A 23,610-nucleotide genomic window follows, 5' to 3' on the forward strand; every position below is an offset into this window, starting at 1 on the left:
CCTCTATTCTTTTTTTTTTTTTTGGTGGTACTGGGGTTCCTGGAAGCCCGTCTATCTCTGGGCTACACTCCCAGACCTATTTTATTTTTGGAAACAGGGTCTCCTAAACCAGCGCGGCTGGCTTCGAACCTGCGCAATCCTCCTGTCTCTGCCTCCCAAGTGCGGGGATTATAAGCGTGTGCCACCACGCCCGGCAAGGAACCTCTATTCTGTTTTTAATAGTAGAAGCAACCTTTGACATTCTTACCAGTATTTGGCAAGGGTTCCAATCTCTCAATTTTTCTACATTTGCCCAAACTGTCTTCTTCTCTTTTTATTATTATTATTATTATTATTATTATTATTATTTTCATCCTACTGGGCATGAAACTATATCTCATAATTTGAACTTGCATTTCCTTGAGATTCACTGAGCATATTTTAATATATCTGTTAATTGAGTATATGCCTTTTTAAAAGAAATGTCCATTCAGTTATTTTGCTAGAGAACACAGCAGTATGCATTCATATATGTCTTATTTGGGGTTTTAATTCCTCACTGATAGAAATTAGATGGTATACGAGGGGTTAGGCCTGTGCCGTGACCAGCGAGGCCAGGATTGGAGCCTGAGATGAGGCTAGGCCAGTGCTGGGGTTTCTGAGGCCAGGATCAGAGCCTGCCGAGGAGTTAGGCCAGTGCCGGGGCCAGTGAGGCTGGGATTGGAGCCCGCCATGAGGCAAGGCCGGTGCGGGGGCCACTGAGGCCGGGATCGGAGGCTGCCGAGGGGTTAGGCCGGTGCTGGAACCAGCAAGACCAGGATCAGAGTCTGCCGTGAGGCAAGGCCAGTGCTGGGGGCCCCCGAGGCTGGGATCGGAGCCTGCTGAGGGGTTAGGCCGGTGCCGGGGCCAGCGAGTCCTGGATCAGAGCCTGCTGTGAGGCAAGGCCAGTGTTGGGGCCTCTGAGGCCAGGATTGGAGCCTGCCAAGGGGTGAGGCTTGTGCTGGGGCCAGCGATCAGGGCCTGCCACGAAGCAAGGCCAGTGCTGGAGCCAGAAAGGCCAGCATCAGAGTCTGCTGGGTGGCCAGACCAGTGCTGGGGCCATCAAGAGTGGGATCGGAACTTGCAATGCAGCATACACAGAGAAATATCACAGAAAATAAAAAACCAGATGCTTTTCCTAATATGCAAAAACTAGGAAGAAATAGGTAATAGGAAGAGATCTAGCTGAAGAAAGGGCCCTATAGAGGAGCAATTAAGGTGACCAATCAGAAGGGATGGGATGGGGGAGGATGGAATCTTTAAAACTCATGATGTACGTAAACAAATGTATCAAAATTAATCACCAATCAAGCATGGGATCGAGGGAGAGAGAGGGAATGGTATAGGGACTGGATAAAAACTAATTGGATGATGTGTGCTTGTATATCCTCACAAGTCTTGTATTCCATTGTGATGTATGACTACAATGCACCAATAAAAAATATATATTTTTAAAAAAGAAATTAGATGGCATAAACCTGGGGTGAATAAGAACAATACATTTCACTGTTTCTTTAGTTCATGATGTATTCTCCAATGCACTTCACTTATTTTCATAAAGTTCAGGACTGGAAATGATTGGAAACCAGCTAAGCTTTTAAATAGTTAACTTGCATATAATTAATTTGTTTAGGAATTACAAAAGAAGTGCTAGGAAGAAAGATATATTTATTTATTCATTTTTTTTACTTTTTTCACTGTTCATTGTTTTTATTTTTATTTTTTGTGCTTTATTGGTGCATACGCTCTTGGTGATCCCCTCATTTTCTTCCCTCCCAATATGGAGTACCCAGATTGTCGTTGGTATATGTTTACATGTATACACATAGTCTATAGTAGTATTTCTATTAACCTAATTATTCTTCTACCCCTACCCTTATATCTCCTCCATGGCTTATTTCTCCTCATCATCTGGACTTTCTCTTATATCCCAATTACTTCCTATCCTGCACATATTAAAGAAAACATATGACCTTTCACTCTCTGTGATTGGCTAATCTCACTTAACATAATGTTCTTCAGGTTCTTCCATTTTCTTTTATTTACTTTTTGTGGTGCTGGGGTTTGAACCCAAGGGTATTCTATCTTTGAGTTATACCCCCAGCGCTATTTTATGTTCTGGCAGTACTGGAGATTGAACCCAGGGGTATTCTACCTCCGAGTTACATGCCCAGTCCTTATTTTATTCTTTTTAAAACAAGGTCTCACTGAGTAGCTGAGGCTGGCTGTGAACCTAAGATCCTCTTGTTTCAGCCTCCCAAGTAATGGGATTACAAGTGTGTGCCACCATACCCACCTTATTATTATTATTTTTTGAAACAGGGTCTCACTAGGTTACTGGCAGTCTTATTAGGTTGCTGAGGCTGGTTTTTAACCTATGATCCTCTTGTATCAGCCTTCCAAGGACTGGGAATAAGGTGTGTGCCACTATGCCCAATTAAGAAGAAGGATTTATATTTTAACAAACCACACTCTGAATCCCATGATAGTGCTCAGATGATAGCAGATATTCAATAAAAATTTTTTTTGTGTGTTGTGTGATACTGAGGATTAAACCCCAGGGCATTCTACCTATGAGCTATACCCCCAGCCATATTTTATATTTTATTTTTAATTTTGATATAGGATCTCCCTAAGTTACCGAGGCTGGCTGCAATTCTGCAATCCCTCTGCTGTCTCAGCCTCCGAAGTATTGAGATTATAAGGGTGTGTCTCCAGGCCTGGCCAATAAAAACTAAAACAAACAAACAAACAAAAACAAACAGAAACTGATAGAACTCAAAAGGGAAACTAGAAACGCTGGCACTAGTATACAGTCAGGATTACTAAAAAAGAAAACTGGGTAATATGAGAAATTATAGGTAAGAGACTTTCCACCTTTTGGAAGTTTTGGAGGACAAGAAAAGTAGATGAGAAAATAAATGGGAATTAGTCCAGAGTGAGTCATTTTACAATTGAAAAAAAAATGTTCTTTTCTTCTAATGAAGGATATGGGAATAATTTTATTCTAATGACGTCTACCATGAGACTTTTCAATGTCTTTTCTAAGACAATAAGCAAAGATAGTTCATTGTCAGAGCTAAGAACAAACATAAACATGTGGTATGGAAGAAAACTATACCCTTAAGAAATGCTATCTACTACTTACCAGCAGCAAGCAGCAGGAAACTAGGAATATGATGAAATCACATGCTACAGCAGAAAGCCAGTACATAAAGACAGAGACACCACTCACAAACTGGATGTGCTTTGCCTTAGTGGTTCTCTCAGTCACTGTCAGGAAACAAAAGCCACTGATTAATATAGCCATGCCAAGTTGTATATTTCTGGCCACCTCCTGTCCATCTGTAATCCTGCAGAAGGAACAAAAAATATATGAAAAATAAACAAGCAGAAAATACAGATTCTATCAATAGCTATAGGATGGAAAGAATGTATTTAAAAAGTAAAAGTCAATTCTAAGGAAAAAATAACATACCCTTCACTGGCTTTACTGTTAGGGAGTGGCTGAGGTTTATTGGAGACTGTTAAGGAAGCATCAGAACCAGAAAGTGCCATGAAAAGAATATTGTCTAACATCGCCAGGGACAAAGATGGTGAATGGTATGCTTCATTGTTGTATAGAACAGTAAGTGTTGTTTTATTTGCTGTTACCTCCATGGAAAATGCAATAATACATAAACCATTACATTCATTATTTTTAATCAAGTAATTCACCATATCACCTAGGTAAGAAAATAATACTGGTCAGTTCACCCAAAATACAAATCATCTACCAATATTTCAGGGAAGAAGAGCACATAATATTATTTGTCATACCTTTAAATTTTATTATAGTGATTATTCCAGACATTTGTCATTACCTTCAAACACTTTGTTCCATCACTAAATGATAAGCTCTCTCACTTAATAGGCTATAACTTAAGCTACAACTTCACTGAGAAAACATAGGCAATATGATAAAGACTTTCTCAAGCTACTTACCTTACACTGATTTGTGACTACCTCCATCTACAGTATTGATTATCTTACAGCTGCCAAAACCTTTCTCTGAAAAATCCAGAAACACGGGATTTTTGAAACTATCTTTTAAGGGCATTAGATATCTAGGAAAGTAGTCAAACTTTGGTACCAAGACTGGGAAAACTGAAAATGCACTGTGATGAATCCAACATTTTATGCCCTTTTCTTTTGATATATTTTTATTTTTGTGGCACTGGGGATGGAAGACAAAGGCATTGTACCTCTGAGCTACACCTCCAGCCCTATTTTTTAGTCTTTTTTTTAGTTTTGAAACAGGGTCTCACTGAGTTGCGAATGGCCTCACTAAGTAGCTGAGGCTGTCCGGGAACCACGATCCTCCAGTCTCTGCCTCCCGAATGCTGGGATTACAAGCATGTGCCACCACACCTGGCTGATAGTTTTATAAATTGTACAAATGCTTTAGTAAGCCTTCACAGTCTCAGCAAGGCTCAAGACAGGTTATACCCTAGCAGTAATAGTAAAGAAAAGACCAATTCTTATAAAACTTTCAGCACGGTCTCAAATCACTTCAATCCCTGATTGTACACCTTCACTTAATTTTAATGCCTGTAAGAAGTTAACTTTAACCTCCGTAGAATACCTCATGTAAAATATTTGTAATTTTCATTCACAATACCTGACAATGAATTGAAATGTTATCCAGTATATCAAGAAGCAGAAATAGCATAAAACACAGACAACAGAAATATCCACAGCTTAGTAGATATTGAGATAGAAAATTTACCAGAAATCTGAAGTACACATAGACATATCAAGTACTAATGTTCAAATTAAAAACCTACATTATTTATAATTAAAATTAAATATATAGCCTATAGCATACTGAAAGAAGTAAGTAGAGCAGGGAACCAGAAGACAAGAATTAGAAAATAATAAGGATAGTAAAAGAACGGAGGAAGGATTGAGAAAGATGTCAGAATAGAGGAAGGCAGCATATTTCAGTTACTCAGAGACATGCAACTCAACAGCAGAAAGACTGTTTCTTGGGAAGAGAAGAAAATCATTCATAACTCAACAGAAGAAAGACAGTTGAAACACAGTTAAATCAGAAGCTGCACAAAGACCAAAGAGCTGAAAAGAACTCTTTGCTTTTCATCTGGTGAGCAGGGAGCTGAGGCAGGAACCATTTTGGTGAACCTACACTGGAGCTGGTGGCTACCAGGATCCAGAACCTCTTGGGGATGACCTCTAGTAAAGAAGCAGCTAAATCCTGTTAAGTCTGTGATCTCAGAGAACCAAAAAGGAAAAGAAATCACATTCTTCTCTCCATGCTTGAAACCTCAAGAGTACAAATCTCAAGACTGTTCATCGAGACTGCCCAATGAACTCTTGTGGTTGCAACAGAACTTACTGGGACTGAGACTCAAAAGACCCTTCCTTCAGGGCTCTGAGTAGTTACAACTGGTCTCAATACTATATTACTGTGGGTTTATGAACTGTCACAGTGGGAGCCTGAAGAGCTGCAGGGACTCCTACGGCAACAATCAAACTTATGGGTATGTGAGTTTACAGACCTTCCCTGTGGAGGCAGGGTCAGGGAATACAATAAGAGTAGAAAAGTGAAATAGCAGACAGTCCCTAGAGACTCTTGGGTGTGACCTAGTCACAAGTTCATCCTGTCTCTGTGGAGTCTCCAACCATCACTGCTAGATAATCAGTCCCTTTGGAATGAAATGAATCAATCAATCGTGTCACAGGCTTGGAATGCTATAATGTCTTGCTTGGTAGTTTGGGAGCTGTGAGTACCAAGGCTGGCAGCCAGAAAGGTCTTCTGGGACCACAGATGACATGTGGTCTAGAATGCCAATTATAGTTTCTACTAAGAATTTTATTTTATTTAAAATGAAATCAGTGGTGTCCCTGGAGCTAAATATCCCCAGGCACAAATGTTACAATCTCTCCTCTAGTCAAGTTTGAGTCCTGTGAACAGGGAGGCCAAGAGTAGCAGTGTTTCACATGATTGCAACTGGCAGAGGAATGATCTGTCCCTGGGGCAATTTAACTCAGGCAGCCATGCCGCAGGCTGAGAACTCTACAATTTCTTACTTGGTAGACTTTGGGCCCAGCAAGCATAGAGGCCAACTACTGACAAAATTTCATGTGATCATAATCAGCAGAGCAGCAGTAGTGTCCGTGGGGCATTAAAACTTAACCCATAAGGCTGCAAGAGCAAAATGTTATAGTTTCTGTACCAGTATTGGGAAGAGGTTTCAAAATGTATTATTGTACCAGTATTGGGAAAGATTTCCAATTTTAAAATATATCTTTGGTAGTAAAGAAAGCCAGGAGCTTCAAGAAAAAGGACCTTTTTACATTTCTAAAGAGAGGCAAACTTCCTCAAGGATGTGAGGAAATCCCAGATTCCAGATAAGCAACTTAACACATTTTGGGAGTGTAACAAAAGGTGTGAGGGTCTGTGGAAACAGAGGGAGCCCTCTTCCCCAGATGGGGGGCGATCTGGCTGTAGGCAGAGCAAGATATTTACATATCAAACAACCTGCCTCAGACCTGTTTAGGGTGGTATAAAGAGATTTTGGGTTCAGGAATCTTCGGTGGTGAATTCATTAGAACCCCCCCCCCTCCCATGCCACTCCTGAGTGGCATGGGGCTGTAACTGTCTTCTGTATTTCTATCTGTTTAATAAACTTCTTTAAATCTTCAGCAAGCATCTGGGCTATTGCATATTTATCCCTAGCTCAGGACAAGAACCCGTGGTTTTCTCGAGGGAAATTATTTCAGGGGGGTCTAACAAAGGTCCCCGGGGACTGATCCCCTAAACGGTAACCCTCACCCCCAAACGGTAACATTTATCTTTCACCACAACATCTTAAAACCATAACATTTTCTGCTCCTTCTGAGTTTGGGCATGAAGAGCATAGAGGCCTGCCGCCAATCAGAGACTGCTGCTTTTCTATACTGAATAAGTACTATATTGTATTAAGAAGGTTCTATGGATTAACCCAAAAATCTTATATGAGATAGATATGTTGAGGCAAATATATACCCCCAGCACAGGATTTATTATAAAGGGATAATGAGTAGAACTCCCACATAGAAGAGAGGATGCCAAGACAACAGAGATATGAAACTAAGTATCCTAAACACATGAGAATGAAGACCATCAAGTAAACAAAAAGTTTACCACAACTCCATAACAATGAAGATCAAGAATATAGAATGGCAAAAAGTGCCAGGAGAATGCAGAATTCTGATTATTAATATAATTAAAAACTTTAAGACATGAAATTGAAGAAAGTATACAGGACATGAAAGAATGTATCAATAAAAAATTGGGGCCCTAAATTAGAATTAAAAAGAGGCCCTGAACAAAATGGAGAAGACAATAAATAAAATCCTTAATAGAAACTCTAACTGGCACACTAAACTACATGAAAAATAGAGTCTCACTTTTAGAAGACAGAGCATTCAAAACTGACCATAGTTGACAAAATAGAGATGACAATATGACAACAGTACCAGAACATTCAAGGCATCTAGGGCAATATAAAATAATGAAACTAATGGATAATGTGCACTAAAGAAAGTCCAGAAGCAAACAAGAACATTATAACCTCTTCAGAGAATATTATCATAGAATTAACCCAAATATGGAAACCAAGATAAATATCCACATACAGGAGACATTCAGAATACCGATTAAAAATAAGAACTCCATGCCACATAATAATCAAAATGACTAACAGATCAAGGAGAGAGTCTTAAATTCATCAAGAGCTAAGAAGAACAGATGACATTCAGGGGCAAAACTGTACCAGTATTGGGAAGAAGCATCAAAATTTATTAATGTACAAAGTCAAAATGTATTAATGAAAAAATTTTAATGTTCAAAATATATCTTAGGTAGTAAAAAAAAAAAAAAAAAAGCCAGGAGCTTCAAGGAAAGGGCTGGAGATTTCCAGGTGCTAAGGGTAATTATCAAGAGAATAGAAGGAGCCCAAAAGCTTAGGGTCTTTTTACATTTCTTTTCTTTTTTTTTTTTTTTTGCGGGTCTGGAGATGGAACTCAGGGGCATTCTACCTCCGAGCTACACCCCCTGCCCTATTTTTTATTCTTTATTTTGAAACCGGGTCTCACTGAGTTGCAGAGGGCCTCACTATGTAGCTGAGGCTGTAAAAGAATAAAAGAATAAAAAAAAATAGGGCTGGGGTGTAGCTCTAAGATAAAATGCCCCATTCTGGGTTCTATCCCCAGTATATATATATACACACACACACATAGATGGGCAATGTTGATCAAAGACCATAATTCAACTACATGTCGCTTGAAAGAAACTCTCCTTACAGCATAAATATTCATAGGATAAAAATGCAAGAATGGAAAATGAAATTCCATGCAAAGGAAGACTGCAAACAAGCAGGGATATCAACACTTGTATCCAAAAAAGCAGACTTTAAGCCAAAATTTATTAGAAGAGACAAAACTGGCCATTTCTTATTGATTAAAAAAAAACAATTTAACAAGTTGTTATAATGAGAGTAAATTTATGCCCCAAATGTGGACCCATCCACTTTCATAAAACACACTCTTTCTGACATTAAGACTCAGGTAGATCTTAACACAATAATATTGAGAGACCTCAGCACACCTCTCACACCACTAAATTTACCTTCTAGACAAAAGATCAGTAAAGACTTTTCAAATCTAAAAAACACTATAAACCAAATGGACTTAATAGATATATAGAGAATATGCCATCCAATAATAACTGACTCAGTTGCTTATGGAGGACTTTCCAAAGAAAATATCATTTTATAAACCTTAAAAAAAAAGGAAAATATTCATGCCGACATGGTGGCACATGCTTGTAATCCCAGTGCTTGGGAGGCTGAGACAGGAGGATCACACAGGTTCAAAGCCATCCTCAGCCAGCCTCAGCTACTTAGTGAGGCTCTCAGCAACTTAGTGAGACCCTGTTTCCAAATAAAGTATAAAATAGGTCTGGGAGTATAGCCCAGAGGTAGAAAAGCCCCTGGCTTCTACCCCCAGTACCACACACACACACACACACACACACCACAAAATAGAACATATTCTTGTTCACAAAGCAAGTACTAGCAAATAAAAAATGCAGTATAATTCCTTGCATGTTTTCAGATAATAATGGAATGAAAGTAGAAATTGATGATACAAAGAGCCAAAGGGATTATGTCCATATATGGAGACTGAATGATATAATTTTGAATGAGGACTGGATAATAGAAAAATAAGGAGGAAGTAAGAAAATTCCTAGAATCAAACAAAAAATAGGGACACAATATACCAAAATCCATGGGACACTTTGATGGCAGTTTAAAAAGGAAAATGTACAGCACTGAGTGCCCACATTAAAAACAAAAAACAGAAAATCAAATAAACAACCTAAAATATACCTCAAAACCCTCAAAATATAGGAACATATTCCCAAGTCATTACAAGTTAGGAAATAATAAAAATCAGAGCAGAAATCAATGAAATAGAAAACAAAAAATAATACAAAGATCAATAAAACAAAAAACTGGTTTTTGAAAAGATATACAAGATTGATAAATTCTTAGCCAACCTAACTAAAAGAAAGAACCAACCCAAATATCTTAAATAAGACATAAAAAGGAGAAATGACCACAGAGGGGAAATCCAGAGGATTATCAGACACTATTTTGAAAATTTGTACTTCAATAAGTAAAAAACATAGAAAAAATAAAAAGATTTATAAACGCATACAACCTATGTAAATTGAACCAAGAGGATATAGAAAACCTAAACCAACCAATATCAAGCAAAGAGAAAACAATGAAAAGCCTTACATCAAAAAAAAAAAAAAAAAAAAAAAACCCTCAGGATCCAGATGGATCCCCAACTGAATTCTACAAAACCTTTATAGAAGAACTAAACCAAATACTTCACAAATTATTCTGTGAAACAGAGAAAGATGGAATTATTCTAAACTCCATCTATGAAGCCAGTATCACATTAACATCAAAACTGAATAACAATTCCTCATGAAAAGAAAATTACAAACCAATATGCTTAATGAACATAGATGTAAAAATTCACAGCCAAATACTAGTGGTATACATTCAAAACTACATCAAGAAAATTGTACTCCATGACCAAGGTGTTTTTATTCCAGGGATACAAGGCTGGTTCAACATTTGCAAATCAATACATTTAATTCACCACATGAATAGAAATAAGGACAAAAATCACAGGATCATCTCAGTTCACTGAAAAGACATTTAACAGAATCCAATACCAAATTAATGTTAAAACAGTGCAGAAAATAGGATTAGAAAGAACTTACCTTAACATCATAAAGGAAATATACAAAAAGCCCAAAGCCAACATCATATTGAGTGAAGAAAAGCTACAAGATTTTTTTTTTTTTAAATCAGTAAACAAGACAAGGATGCCCTCCTATCACCACTCCTTTTCAATACAGTACTGGGAAATCTAGCCAGAGTGATAAGGCAAGTGAAAGAAATAAAAGGAATACGGGTGTACTCATTTGAGTCACCCCTCCATGCCAGACTGGTATGGAGCTGTACCTATCCTCTGTATTTCTATCTTTTAATAAACTTCTTTTAAAAAAAGAAATAAAAGGAATACAATTAGGAAAAGAAGAACTGAAATTGTCTCTATTTGCAGATAACATCATCCTATATTTAGAAGACCCAAAAAGATTAATGAAAAGATTTCTTAAGCTGATTAGCACACACACACACACACAGAGAGAGAGAGAGAGAGAGAGAGAGAGAGAGAGAGAGAGAGAGAGAATCATTAGCTTTTCTAAATTCCAAACCATGAATCTATTGAAAAAGAAATTCATAAAATAATTCCATTTACAATAATCTTTAAAACAACAAAATACCTAGAAATAAATTTAACCAAGGAAGTAAAACATCCATGATGAAAATTATAAAACCTTAAAGAAAGAAGTTGAAGATCTTACAAGACAGAAAGATCTCCCATGCTCTTGGGCAGGCAGACCAAATATTATCAAAATGGCCATTTTACCAAAAGTGATCTACAGAACCAAAGTAATCCCTATTAAAACACCAAAGTCATTTTTCACAGAGCTAGAAAAATCAGTCCTAAAATTTATATGGAAAAATAAAAAACCTGGAATAGCCAAAGCAATTCTCAGCAATAAAAATCATGCAGGAGGTATCACAACTCTTGACTTTATATTATGGAGCTATGGTATTGGCACAAAAATAGATGCAGACCAATGGAATAAAATAGAAGATACAGAAACAAATCCACACACTTTTAGCCAATTGATTTTCAACAAAGGTGTCAAAAACATACAATAAAGAAAACACAGGCTTTCCATCACATGGTGTTGGGAAAACTATCCATATGTAGAAAATGGAATTAAATCCCAACCTCTTGTTTGCAGAAGTGTGAACTCAAGATAGATCAAAGACCTGAAAATTAGACCAGAGAATTTTACACTACTACAAGCGATCATAGGACCAATGCCCAAACATATGAGCATAATTAGAGACTTTCTCAATAAGACCCCCCAAAGCTTATAGAAGAGCTAATCCCAATACTCCTCAAACTATTTCGTGAAATAGAAAAAACCAGGACTCTCTCAAATACATTCTATGAAGCCAACATCACACTAATACCCAAACCGAATAAAGACAGTTCAAGAAAGGAAAACTTCAGGCCTATATCTCTGATGAACTTGGATGTAAAACTATTAAACAAAATACTAGCAACACGCATTCAAAACCACATCAAGAAAATCATACACCATGACCAGGTAGGGTTCATCCCAGGGATGCAAGACTGGTTCAAGATACGAAAATCAATCCATGTAATTCACCATATAAGCAGAACCAAGGACAAAAGCCACATGATCATTTCAATAGACACTGAAAAAGCATTTGATAAAATTCAACATCCATTTATGATAAAAACATTACAGAGAATTGGTATAGAATTCTCTGTAATTCTATTCCATTATTAAGGCAATCTACAATAAGCTCACTGCCAACATCATATTAAATGGGGAAAAACTTCAAGAATTCCCTCTAAAAACAAGAATGAGACAAGGATGTCCATTATCACCACTTCTCTTCAATATAGTACTAGAGACTCTAGCCAGAGCAATAAGGCAAGAAAAGGAAATCAGAGGAGTACAAATAGGAAAAGAAGAACTCAAACTTTCACTATTTGCAGATGACATGATACTATATTTAGAAAACCCAACAAACTCAACCAAAAGGCTTATAGAACTGATCAACAAATTCAGCAAAGTATCTGGATACAAAATCAATCTTAAAAAATCAGAAGCTTTTCTGTACACCAACTATAAATCCACTGAAAAAAAATTCAGAAAACGCTTCCACTCAGGATCTCCCACAAAAATACAAAATACCTAGGAATAAACTTGACCAAGAAGGTAAAAGATCTCTACAAAGAAAATTATAAAACACTGAAAAAAGAAATAGAAGAAGATCTTAGAAGATGGAAGGATCGTCCATGTTCATGGATTGGCAGAATAAATATCATTAAAACGGCCATCCTTCCAAAAGTGATCTACAGATTTAATGTAATACCCATTAAACTACCAAGATCATTCCTCACAGACATAGAAAAATCAGTCCTTAAATTTATCTGGAATAACAAAAAGCCCAGAATAGCCAAGGTAGTTCTCAGCAACAAAAACCATGAAGGAGGAACCACAATACCTGACTTTAAACTATATTACAAAGCCATTGTAATAAAAAAAAAAAAAAAAGCATGGTACTGGCAAAAAAAAAACAAACAAAAAAAAAAAAAACAAAAAAAAACAGATACATAGACCAATGGAGCAGAATAGAAGACCCAGAAACAAGTCCACACACTTTCAGCCAATTGATTTTTGACAAAGGGGCCAAAAACATACACTGGAGAAAATGGTGTTGGCAAAACTGGTTAACCATATGCAGAAAATTGGAAATTAATCCTACTTTCTCACCCTGTACAAAAGTCAATTCAAGATGGATCAGGAACTTGGAAATCAAACCAGAGACCTTGAAGCTCCTTGAAGAGGGCATAGGTCCAACACTGCAACACATAGGGACAGATATACACTTTCTCAAAAAGACCCTAAAGGCACAACAAATTAAAAGGCAAATCAATACATGGGATTGCATGAAACTGAAGAGCTTCTGTTCAGCAAAGGTAACTATCAAGAACCTCAATCGAGAGCAAACAGAATGGGAGAAGATTTTTGCCACCTACACCACCGATAGAGGACTAATATCTAGAATATACAGAGAACTCAAGAAACTCAACACTAAAAAAACAAAGCATCCAATAACAAAATGGGCAAGTGAACTAAATAGACACTTCACAAAAGAAGAAATTCAAATGGCCAAAGAATGCATGAAAAAATGCTCAACATCACTGGCAATCAGAGAGATGCAAATCAAAACTACCCTGAGATTTCACCTAACTCCAAATAGAATGGCAATCATTCAAAATATAAACAACCACAGATGCTGGCGAGGATGTGGAGAAGTGGGAACTCTAAGACATTGTTGGTGGGATTGCAAATTAGTGCAACCACTTTGGAAAACAGTATGGAGAATCCTCAGAAGAATGGGAACAAATCTACCATTTGATCCAGCAATACCAAGTCTGGGCATCTACCTAAAAGAAAAGAAACCAAACTACCAAACTAATGCATGTGTGTCTATGTTCATAGCTGCATAATTCACCATAGCCAAACTATGGAACCAGCCAAGATGTCCATCAACAGATGAATGGATTACAAAACTGTGGGATATATACACAATGGAATTTTACTCAGCCATTAAAAAAAACTCAATGGCATCATTTTCAGGGAAATGAATGGAACTGGGGGACATTATACTAAGTGAGATTAGTCAGTCACAAAAAATAAGAAATCAGATGCTTTCCCTAATATGTGAGAGTTAGGGAGTAATGGGTCATAGGAAGAACTCTTGATGAAAAAGGAAATCCTATAGAGGAGCAAACAAGGCAACCTAAAGGAGGAGAAATGAGGGGGGAAGAGGAAAATCTCTAAAACACACAATGTACTTAAACATATCGCAGTCAACCACTGAGCCGAGCAAGGGAGAAAGGGATGGGGAGGGAATGGGGTGGGAATTGGGTAGGGGTTAAATCAGTGATGTGTATATGTTTGTACACACAAGTTTTTTTACCCCAATATAATGTATGAATGTAATGCACCAATATAAAACCCTAATTAAAACAAACTCAATGTTACTAACTGTTCTCCACAAATGAAGAGTTCATGCTAGATCTATCTTTCATTCGACCCTACTATTTTATTTCAAGATCCTTGTCTTCTCTTACCTAGCCTGTAACAATTATATTGCAGCTGACTTCTTTGACTATTTCTTCTTATTTCCACTTTTGGATAACATTATATTTAATTAGGTTTTTATTATGTGGCAGGAACTGGGTCAGGTGATAGAAATATAAAGGAAGGTCCTTGCTTCCCCACAATCTAGTTTGAGAGTTAGGTGAAAAATGACCAATTGTAGTTCAGTGTGGTAAATCCCACAAAAGAGACATGCATCTAAATTATGGAAAAAGAGTTTTGTTAGGAAATTCAAGTTGTATTTTATCAGGTATTAATTGTGCTAGAGAACCCTTCTAAAGCTCATGTCCACTTATTTCATGGCTGTGCTTAACAAGTTAAGAGCCATTTATCTACTGCCAATGACATGATACTGGTGAAGACAATTAGAGATAAGAAATTACCTAGAAATCTATTTCCTTAATAGAAAACATTTCTTGTATTTTGGATGAAAGAGGGCAGGTTTTTTTTTTTTTTGTCTTTTCCTTACTCTAAAAAATAAATTTAATTGAAGTCACTTTGTTTCTTATTTTCTATCTTACACATATGAGGGAAAGCATATAGAAGATATATGACCTTTGATTTTCTGAGACTGGCTGAGCTCACTTAGCATAATTATAATAGTGATTATAATTATTCTCTAGTTTCATCCATTTTCTTGCAAAGCACATTATTTTGTTCTTCTCTATGGCTAAAAAAAACTCTATTATGTGTATGAAGCACCTTTTCTATATCCATTAATCTAATACCTAGGCTGGTTCTATAATTTGGTCTTATTTCCCTAATGTGTTCAGGGAGGGAGGGAGCGGGGTAGTATGTGAAAGGAAAACCAAGAGATGTGTGCATGCATGTTTATATCACTTTGAATCTCACTATGATGTATAATTACAATGTACTGATTAAACTATAAAAATTTTAAAAGATTCTAAAAAGGCATATAATTTGGAACAGAAGAAAGCATATAAAATCGGTAAAATGCAGTTATAAAAGATTCCATAGCTAAGACAGAGAAAAGTTACAAAATTACATGTAAATTTATCAAAACAAAGTTGGATTTGTGTGAGCCTAAAGAATGTGTCTCTGTGCTAGGATAAATTTTAGCTGATTAACAGAAACATAATATTTAATTAAAACAGGTTATCAATGATGTGGCTACACTTATTCTATTTCTGGTCTTGCTATTGAAATAATATAATATAGCCAATTAGTCATTTTATGTTCTTAATGTTTAGTAGTATCCTATAATATAAATGTAATTACTTAGCCTAGCGTGGTGGTGCACGCTTGTAATCCCTGCGCTAGGGAGGCGGAAACAGGCGGATCATGCAGGTTTGAAGCCAGTTTCACTGGCTTAAGAGACCCTGTTTCTAAATAAAAATATAAAATAGGTCTGGGAGTGTAGCCCAGAGGTAGAAGGGTTTCCAGGAATCTCAGTACCACCAAAAAAAAAAAAGTAATCACTTTATGAATTAAGATTTTTTGATATCTTCCTTATTTGTAGTATGACCCCTGTTAACAACTACTCATCTATTTATTTGATAAGGAAAGGGGAAAAGGGATGATCAATTATAATCAGCCAATCTTTTATTTGTATGTTGTTGACCCAGGATTAGTCTTCAAAGGAACAGTTGACATTTTTAAATATATTTTCATCCCTCAAAACAGAATCTGAGGGTGAGGGAAAAAATAGGCTTGCTAATCCTGAAGACTGATAACCTACAGGAACAACGTCCATGAGGTAACAGTTAAAGAAAAAATATATATATTTGGAAGGAAACAGCACTTGAAAAAAAAACAGGCTTTATGTCAAAAAAGATAATGTGATATGGCAAATGGTTTGTAGATGAGAGGTGAAGTTAAATTCAAGTCTTCTCTTAACTAATTGATTTGGGGCAAAGTATTGGACTTTCTCAAATGCCAATAATAAAAATATTTAATTGAGAGCAATAAAATATCTCTATTTTAATATGAATAATCTAATCTGATTTCTCATATTAAGTGATATGCAGATAAATATATATCTATTTATTTTCTTGTATGTTTATTTTTATAGTAATATGTACTTAGGCATTTTTTACTTTTTTTAACTAGAAAGTAAGAGCAAATACCTGTAGATACCCCAGAGCCAAAGTGCATCCCCTAATAATTAACTTTTTGAGACCAGTAGCTTTAAAGAGGACATTTCTGGAGTTTAATTGACTCTATTATATTAGTGACTAGCAGGAAAAGAATAGATCAAATAGCCAAATATTACAGTTAAATTCTTTTCTGAAGTAAAAAAATGATAAATGTTGATGAGGTTGTGAGGAAACAGGAACTCATCTACACTGTTGGTAGGATTGCAAATTAGTTCAGCCACTCTGGAACTCAGTGTGGAGATTCCTCAGAACACTGAGAATTGATCCACTATATGATCTGGTTATACCACTCCTGGGTATCTTTCCAAAGGGGTTAAAACCAGATAACTACAATAACATATGCATATTCATGTTCATAGAAGCACAACTCACAATAGCCAAATTATGGAACCAACCTAGGTGTCCATCAACAGATGAATGATTACAAAATTATGGGTAATACACACAATGGAATTCTACTCAGCAATAACTAAGAACAAAGTTATGTCATTTTCAAGAAAAAGGATGGATCTAGAGAAGATTATATTAAGATTAGCCAGTCACACAAAGTGAAAGGGAGTAATTGGGATAGCAGAGGGACTCCAGAAAATGGAGGGGAAATCTCAGTGAAGCCAGGGAGGAGATATAAGAGAAGAAAAGGGGAAAGAGTAAGGCTCACTGAAGGAATTACTACAATCAATTATATGTACATATATGAAAATAGCACTGTCAGTATTCTCTATTGGGAAGGGGGAAATGGGGAGATGGTGGGCATCAAGTGCTATATGCATGTATGTCACTGTCCACATGATATATATTACGATGGGAGATTATAATGCAACAATAAAAGCATATTAAGAAGTATACATATTACATATATATTATTTATATAAAAATAAGATCCTTATTTGGATGTAAAACAAGCAGATCCTCGCCGGGCGTGGTGGCGCACGCTTGTAATCCCCGCGCTTGGGAGGCAGAGACAGGAAGATCGCGCAGGTTCGAAGCCAGCCCCGCGCGCTGGCTTAGGAGACCCTGTTTCCAAATAAAAATGCAAAAATAGGTCTGGGAGGGTAGCCCGGAGGTAGAAGGGCTTCCAGGAACCCCAGTACCACCAAAAAAACAAACAAACAAACAAACAAAAAACAAGCAGATCCTCTAAGAGCAGCCTTTTTTATATGCACTTTTATCGGTGCACTATAATTATACATCAAGTGAGGATCAAAGTGATACAAACACACATCACTTGGTGTATTTGCCTCTGTATCTTCCTTCTCTCCCTCCTTACATTTTAGTGATATTGGTAGCGAAACCTTCATATATAGATATATTATTTGAACTGTTCCCTTCCTCAGCTCTTCTTTTCCCTCTGCCCACCTCCCTACCCGAGTCCCCTATTCTTAAGGAGTTTTACCTTGTACTTCCTTAAGTTTGTGATTGTTAGGCTTTAGCATACTCTCAAGGTGTTTTAGGAAACTTGTAGCCAAATCAGAACTCCCAGAAATAGAATAGGGAACAATGGTTTGACCGTATTCATCCAAATCCATTTTCCGGACTGCTTCATCATGCTGAAAAAGGTAGTCAGACCCAAAGAAAAAGAGAGTGGAAGCTAAAAGTCCCAGCAGCTGTAGTAAAGTCAACTTCCAGTTGCGCCAACTGAACAGCAAACGTTTAATGAACATGGCATAAAACTGTTGGCAGTAGAGGGAAGTCTACAGAAAGAAGATAGAAACGTATTACAGTAGGCATAGATCTAAACATATCAGTCATATTGAAATTCACGGAGATGAATTCTTTAAAGAAAAAACACAAAGTTTTATGACATAATCACACATGACATAAACATACAAAGTTTATATAAATATTTGGAATAGAACCCACACATAATAATATATGTCCATCCTTTTGTTTGTGGTAAGGTAGGGAATATTCAATTATGCCCTATTTTTGTAAACTATACTTATTTATTGTAACACAGCCATGCCCATTGATTTCTGTATTATGGCTGCTTTGGGGGCACAATGACAGAGTAATTGTGGTAGAGATAATGTGGCCATAGGGCCTTCAACATTTATTATCTCTTTACATTACAATGACTTTGCTGACTTCTGCTATAATATGTTCAATAAAATACTTAAAGTTAAATGTCTTGATATAATTCTGCAAATATCAATAGGACGATTTCCCCCAGACTCCTGACACCTGTGTAAACCAGGGTGCTTCCTAGAAGGAGATGATTAGAAGGACAAGGAAAGAGCCAAGCATGATGGTACAAGCCTGTAATCCCAGTACTTGGGGGGCTGGGACAAGAGGATACAGGTTAAGACCAGCCTCAGCAAATTAGTGAGGCTCTTGGGGAAACTAGCGAGATCCTGTTTTGAAGGACAATGAAAAAAATGCTTGGCATCTTAGAGACTCCCCATGATAAGGATCACAGTTTAGAGAATGATTTCCTAAGTGGTAACAATTGTCCTTGCAAAACTTAAAATACTTAAAATATTATACTTGTTAATTATTTTAAAAACATACTTGCTAGGAGTGGTGGCACATGTCTGTAATCCCAGTATTTGGGAGTTTGAAACAAGAAGATCATAGTTTAAGGCCAGCTTCAGCAAGACCATCCGCAACTGAGGCTATGTTTCAAAATTTAAAATAAATATATTTAAAAGAGACTGGGGTGTAGCTCAGAGATAGAATGTCCCTAGATTCAATCTCCAGTACCTGCCTCCCCAAAATTATGCATACTAGTTAGTACCTTTACTCCACCTTTAATAAACCAACAAATTTCTGGATTACTAATGTGGAAAAAAGAAAAGAATTGAGGAGTGGTGAACATAGATAATACATATTTCTAGAACTTATTATTTCTATATTTGAATATTAAATAGGTCATGATACTGATAGTTCCACGCTGGATTGGTTCTGCATTTGTTAAGCACATCATGCTCTTAGTTCAGATATTAAAATAAAATAGACCTCTTATGTTCCAACAAAATATTTACTGGCTTTCTTAGCAAAGGTTCTCACCCCAGTATTGAACATAACAGTAAAGTTTTCTTGCAGAATAGAAGTACATGATCTTTCAACATTACTTGACATATTCTGATTCATGATAGATTCTCTGCTTTTCTGGAAGGGAGACGATATGGCTTGGGTAGCATTCTGTGAATGTTCCATGTGACCAACCCTACATTAAAAAAATACAAAGCCTTTTATTTCAATCTTGTTTTGGTGTGGATCTGAAGGTCCCTAATGCAGCAAGGTTCAGAGGTGGGGATCTCAGGCAATAAATGGATCATAGAGCTCTGACCTCATAAGTGGGTTAATCTATTTGGTAGATGAATACACTGAGAGCTGAATGGATTACAGGAAAGTGGGAAGAAGCAGATCACTGAAGGCATGCACCAGGAGAGTTTATCTTTTCCCCACCCCCTTCCCCTCTTTCTTTCTCTTAGCTTCCCAGCTGCAGCTTTTCTCTGCCTTATCCTTCTGCCTCATCTCAGGCCCAAAGCAGTGAAGCTGGTCAACCATGGACTAAAACCTCTGACAAAGTGAGACAAAATATACTTCTCTTCTTCTAAGCTATTTTTGTCAGGAATTTTGGTCGCAGTGATGAACAGCTGATTAACAGAAACCTTTTCCCAATATACCTTGCTTAGAGAATGTGAGTTGTGATCCCTAACTCAGATAGCTCCCTGGTTTGCTCACTGCCTGGCATGAACATTATGTGGAGGCAATGTAGTAAGTGTTATAGTTCTCAGACACCACACAGCCCTAACTCTCGCAACCCTTAAACTTTTTATTTACTTATTTTTGTACTTTTATTCATGCATCATAACATAGTTCACAATGATACTGACATACATGCACATAGCACTTGGTAGCTTTTTCCTGGCTCTCTTCCCACTCCCCACTTCCTCACACAGGGTATTGAGACTGATGTTGGTATTCTTACCTATGTACATAATGTAATAGAAGTGATAACTTCACTGATCCTCCCTCTCCCCAGCCCCTAGACCACCTCCCTGCTCCACTGGGGTTTCTTCTCCATTATCTGAAGTCCCTCTCACATCACAATTACTCCCTAGCTTTTGCATATGAGAAAAAACATATGACCCTTCACTTTCTGTGACTGGCTAACTTCACTTAGAATAATGTACTCCACGTTCATCCATTTTTCTGCAAACATAATTTTGTTCTTCTTTATTGCTGAGTTGAATTCCATTGTGTGTCTATCCCATAATTTTGTAATCTATTCATTTGGTAATGGATACCAACATTGGTTCCATAATTTGGATATCTAAAATTTTTAAAAGTTCTTTGGTAAAGCATCTCTTCAAAACTTTTGTCCATTTTATTTGTTTTTTTAATGGGCCACCCTTATTTCTAATGTGTGATATTTCAAAGTTTTTTTGAGTATACAAAGAAAATTAAGACACAGTACTTTTCTCCAATTTTTTTTCTCTAAACATTCTTACTCACTTAAGAAAGACTTCTTCCATGGTAGTGATAGAGACGCCAATGCTAGCAATGCCCAGCTCTTCCTGTCGCATTTCCAGAGCGCTAAAAAGAGCTTCAAACCTAGTAGGAGAAGGGGGAAAAGATGGTACTAAACTAGGTGATTTTATTTTTGAATCAAGGTCTTGCCAAGTTGCCTCAGCTGGCCTCAAACTTGCAATCTTCCTGCTTCAGCCTCCTGAGTAGTTGGGATTACAGGCATGTGTTACTGCACCCAAGTATATGTCTTCTTTTGAGAAATGTCTGTTGAGGTCTTTTGCCTATTTATTTATTTATTTATTTATTTATTTATTTATTTATTTATTTATGTGGTACTGGGGTTCCTGGAAGCCCTTCTACCTCCGGGCTACGACTCCCAGACCTCTTTTTTATATTTTTATTTGGAAACAGGTTCTCTTAAGCCATTGCAGCTGGCTTCAATCCTGCGGGATCCTCCTGTCTCCACCTCCCAAGCACGGGGATTACAAGTGTGCACCACCACGATCGGCTTTTTGCTTATTTTTTAAAACCTGGTTGTTTCTTGATATTTTGTCATTTGCATTCCTTATATATTTTGGTTATTAGCCCATCAGATGTCAAGTTTGTGGAAATTTTCTCCTATTCTGTAGATTGTCTCTCTGAAATTGTTTACCATTGATGTAGAGATGCTCTTTAATTTTATGAAATACCATTTGTGTATTTTTGCTTTCATTGTTTGCCATTTTGAAGTCATCTCCAAGAAAAATTATTGCCCAGATGAATGTTTTATAGATTTCCTCCTATGTTTTCTTCTATGAGTTTCATAGGTTTAAGTTTTATACTTAAACCATTAATCAATTTTGAGTTGGTTTTGCATAGGGTATGAGACAAGGATCTAATATCATCCTTCTACATGTGGATATATAGCTTTTACAACACCATTTACTGAAAAGATTGTCCTTTCTCTACTATGTGTCTTGGTGCCTTTGTTGAAACTCAGCTGACTGTAAACTCATGGGTCTTCTATACTGTGCCATGAGCTACATGAGTCTAGTTTTTTTTTTTTTAGGCATACCATGCTGTTTTGTTTGCTATAGTTTTTTAGTATATTATGAAATCAGGGATTGCGATGTCTACAGCTGCGTTCAATTTATCAAGATTCCTTTGGCTATTTAGAGTTTTTCATGGTTCCATACAGATTTTAGAAATTTAAAAAAAAATTCTGTCATTGGCATTTTAATGTGGATTTCATTAAATCTATAGGTTGTTTGTAGTAATATGGTCATTTTAAAAATATTAAATTTTCAATCCATGAATGTGAAATATCTATTTGTATCTTCTTCAGTTTCTTTCATTAGTGTTTGAGAATTTTTAGTGTACAGGTTTTTAACCCTCTTGGTTAGATTTATTCTTACCTTAGTTTTGGTAGCTATTGTCTGTTGGATTTTTTTTTTGATATCTTTTCCACATACTTTGCCATTAATGTATAGAAAGGCTGATTTTTAATTAAAAATTCAATTGGCACATAATTATACATATTTATGGAATACATTGTAATATTTTTATAAACATGCAAAGTGTTTAGTGATCAAATTTGAGTAGTTAGCATATCCATCACCTCAAATATTTATCATTTCTTTATAGTAAGAACTTCAAAGTCCTTCATGTAACTATTCTGAAATAAACAATATGCGCTGGTGAAATGTAGTCATCCTAGAGTGCAAGTGAACACCTAAATCTTATTCTTACTATTTTTATTCCTACTGAACTTATTCCTATTGAACTTTGTACTCTTGATACAACCTTCTCTCATTCTACCCCTCTAATTTTCCATCCTCCAGTTCTGTTTTCTTCTCTAATTCTATGAGATGAACTTGTTTGGATTATACAAATGAGTGATATCATGCGGTACTTATTCTTCTGTGTCTAGATTATTTCACTTAACATGTCTTCTAGGCTCCCTGCTTATACAATTGACATGATTCCATTCTTTTTATGGCTGAATAGTGTCCCCTTATGCATGTATACCACATTTTCTTTACCCACTCATCTGTCCACAGACACTTGGATTGATTCCTAGTTACTGGTTACTGCTATGATAAAAATAAGAGTGAAGATCACTCTTTGACACATGAAATTCATTTCCTTTGGCTATATACCCAATAGTGGAATTGCTAGATTATATAGTTATTCTATTTTTAGTTTTCTAAGGAGCTTCCATCCTGTTTTCCATACTGGACGTACTAATATATCTTCCTACCAATTGTGCAAATTACTTTCTCCACAGCCTTGCTGTCCTTTGTTATTTCTTGCTATTCTTATTTTTATAATAGCCATCCTAACCTGATTATGGTTTTGATTTGTACTTTTCAATGATCAGTGCTATAAAACATTTATTTCATATTCATATTGGCCATTTTTATGTTTTCTTTTGGGAAATGTGTGCTTAAATATTTTGCCCATTTTTAATTGGATTGATGCTATTATTATTACTATTATTATTATTATTTTGCTATTGAGATGTTTGGAAAATCAGATATCTACATGCAGAAGAATGAGACAAGTTTCCTCTCTAAACCTGTAACAAAAACCAACTCAAAAGAGATTAAG

At 36.4% G+C, this 23,610-nt stretch overlaps 1 protein-coding gene across 1 annotated transcript in view; it reads right to left on the reverse strand.

Annotated features, from left to right (window-relative positions):
- LOC308268827 (phospholipid-transporting ATPase ABCA3-like) overlaps positions 1-23,610 on the reverse strand; it is a gene marked incomplete at both ends in the record, with an annotated part of 110,558 nt that overhangs the window by 21,190 nt on the left and 65,758 nt on the right. Inside the window, 5 exons of the mRNA XM_080703931.1 lie at positions 3,254-3,371; positions 3,497-3,743; positions 17,939-18,236; positions 19,552-19,711; positions 21,007-21,105. Coding sequence (XP_080560057.1) covers positions 3,254-3,371; positions 3,497-3,743; positions 17,939-18,236; positions 19,552-19,711; positions 21,007-21,105 — 922 coding nt within the window. The remainder of the gene's footprint in view (positions 1-3,253; positions 3,372-3,496; positions 3,744-17,938; positions 18,237-19,551; positions 19,712-21,006; positions 21,106-23,610) is intronic.

Source organism: Muscardinus avellanarius (genome assembly GCF_963383645.1).
Source record: "Muscardinus avellanarius genome assembly, chromosome: 10".
Classification (NCBI taxonomy): Eukaryota; Metazoa; Chordata; class Mammalia; order Rodentia; family Gliridae; genus Muscardinus; species Muscardinus avellanarius.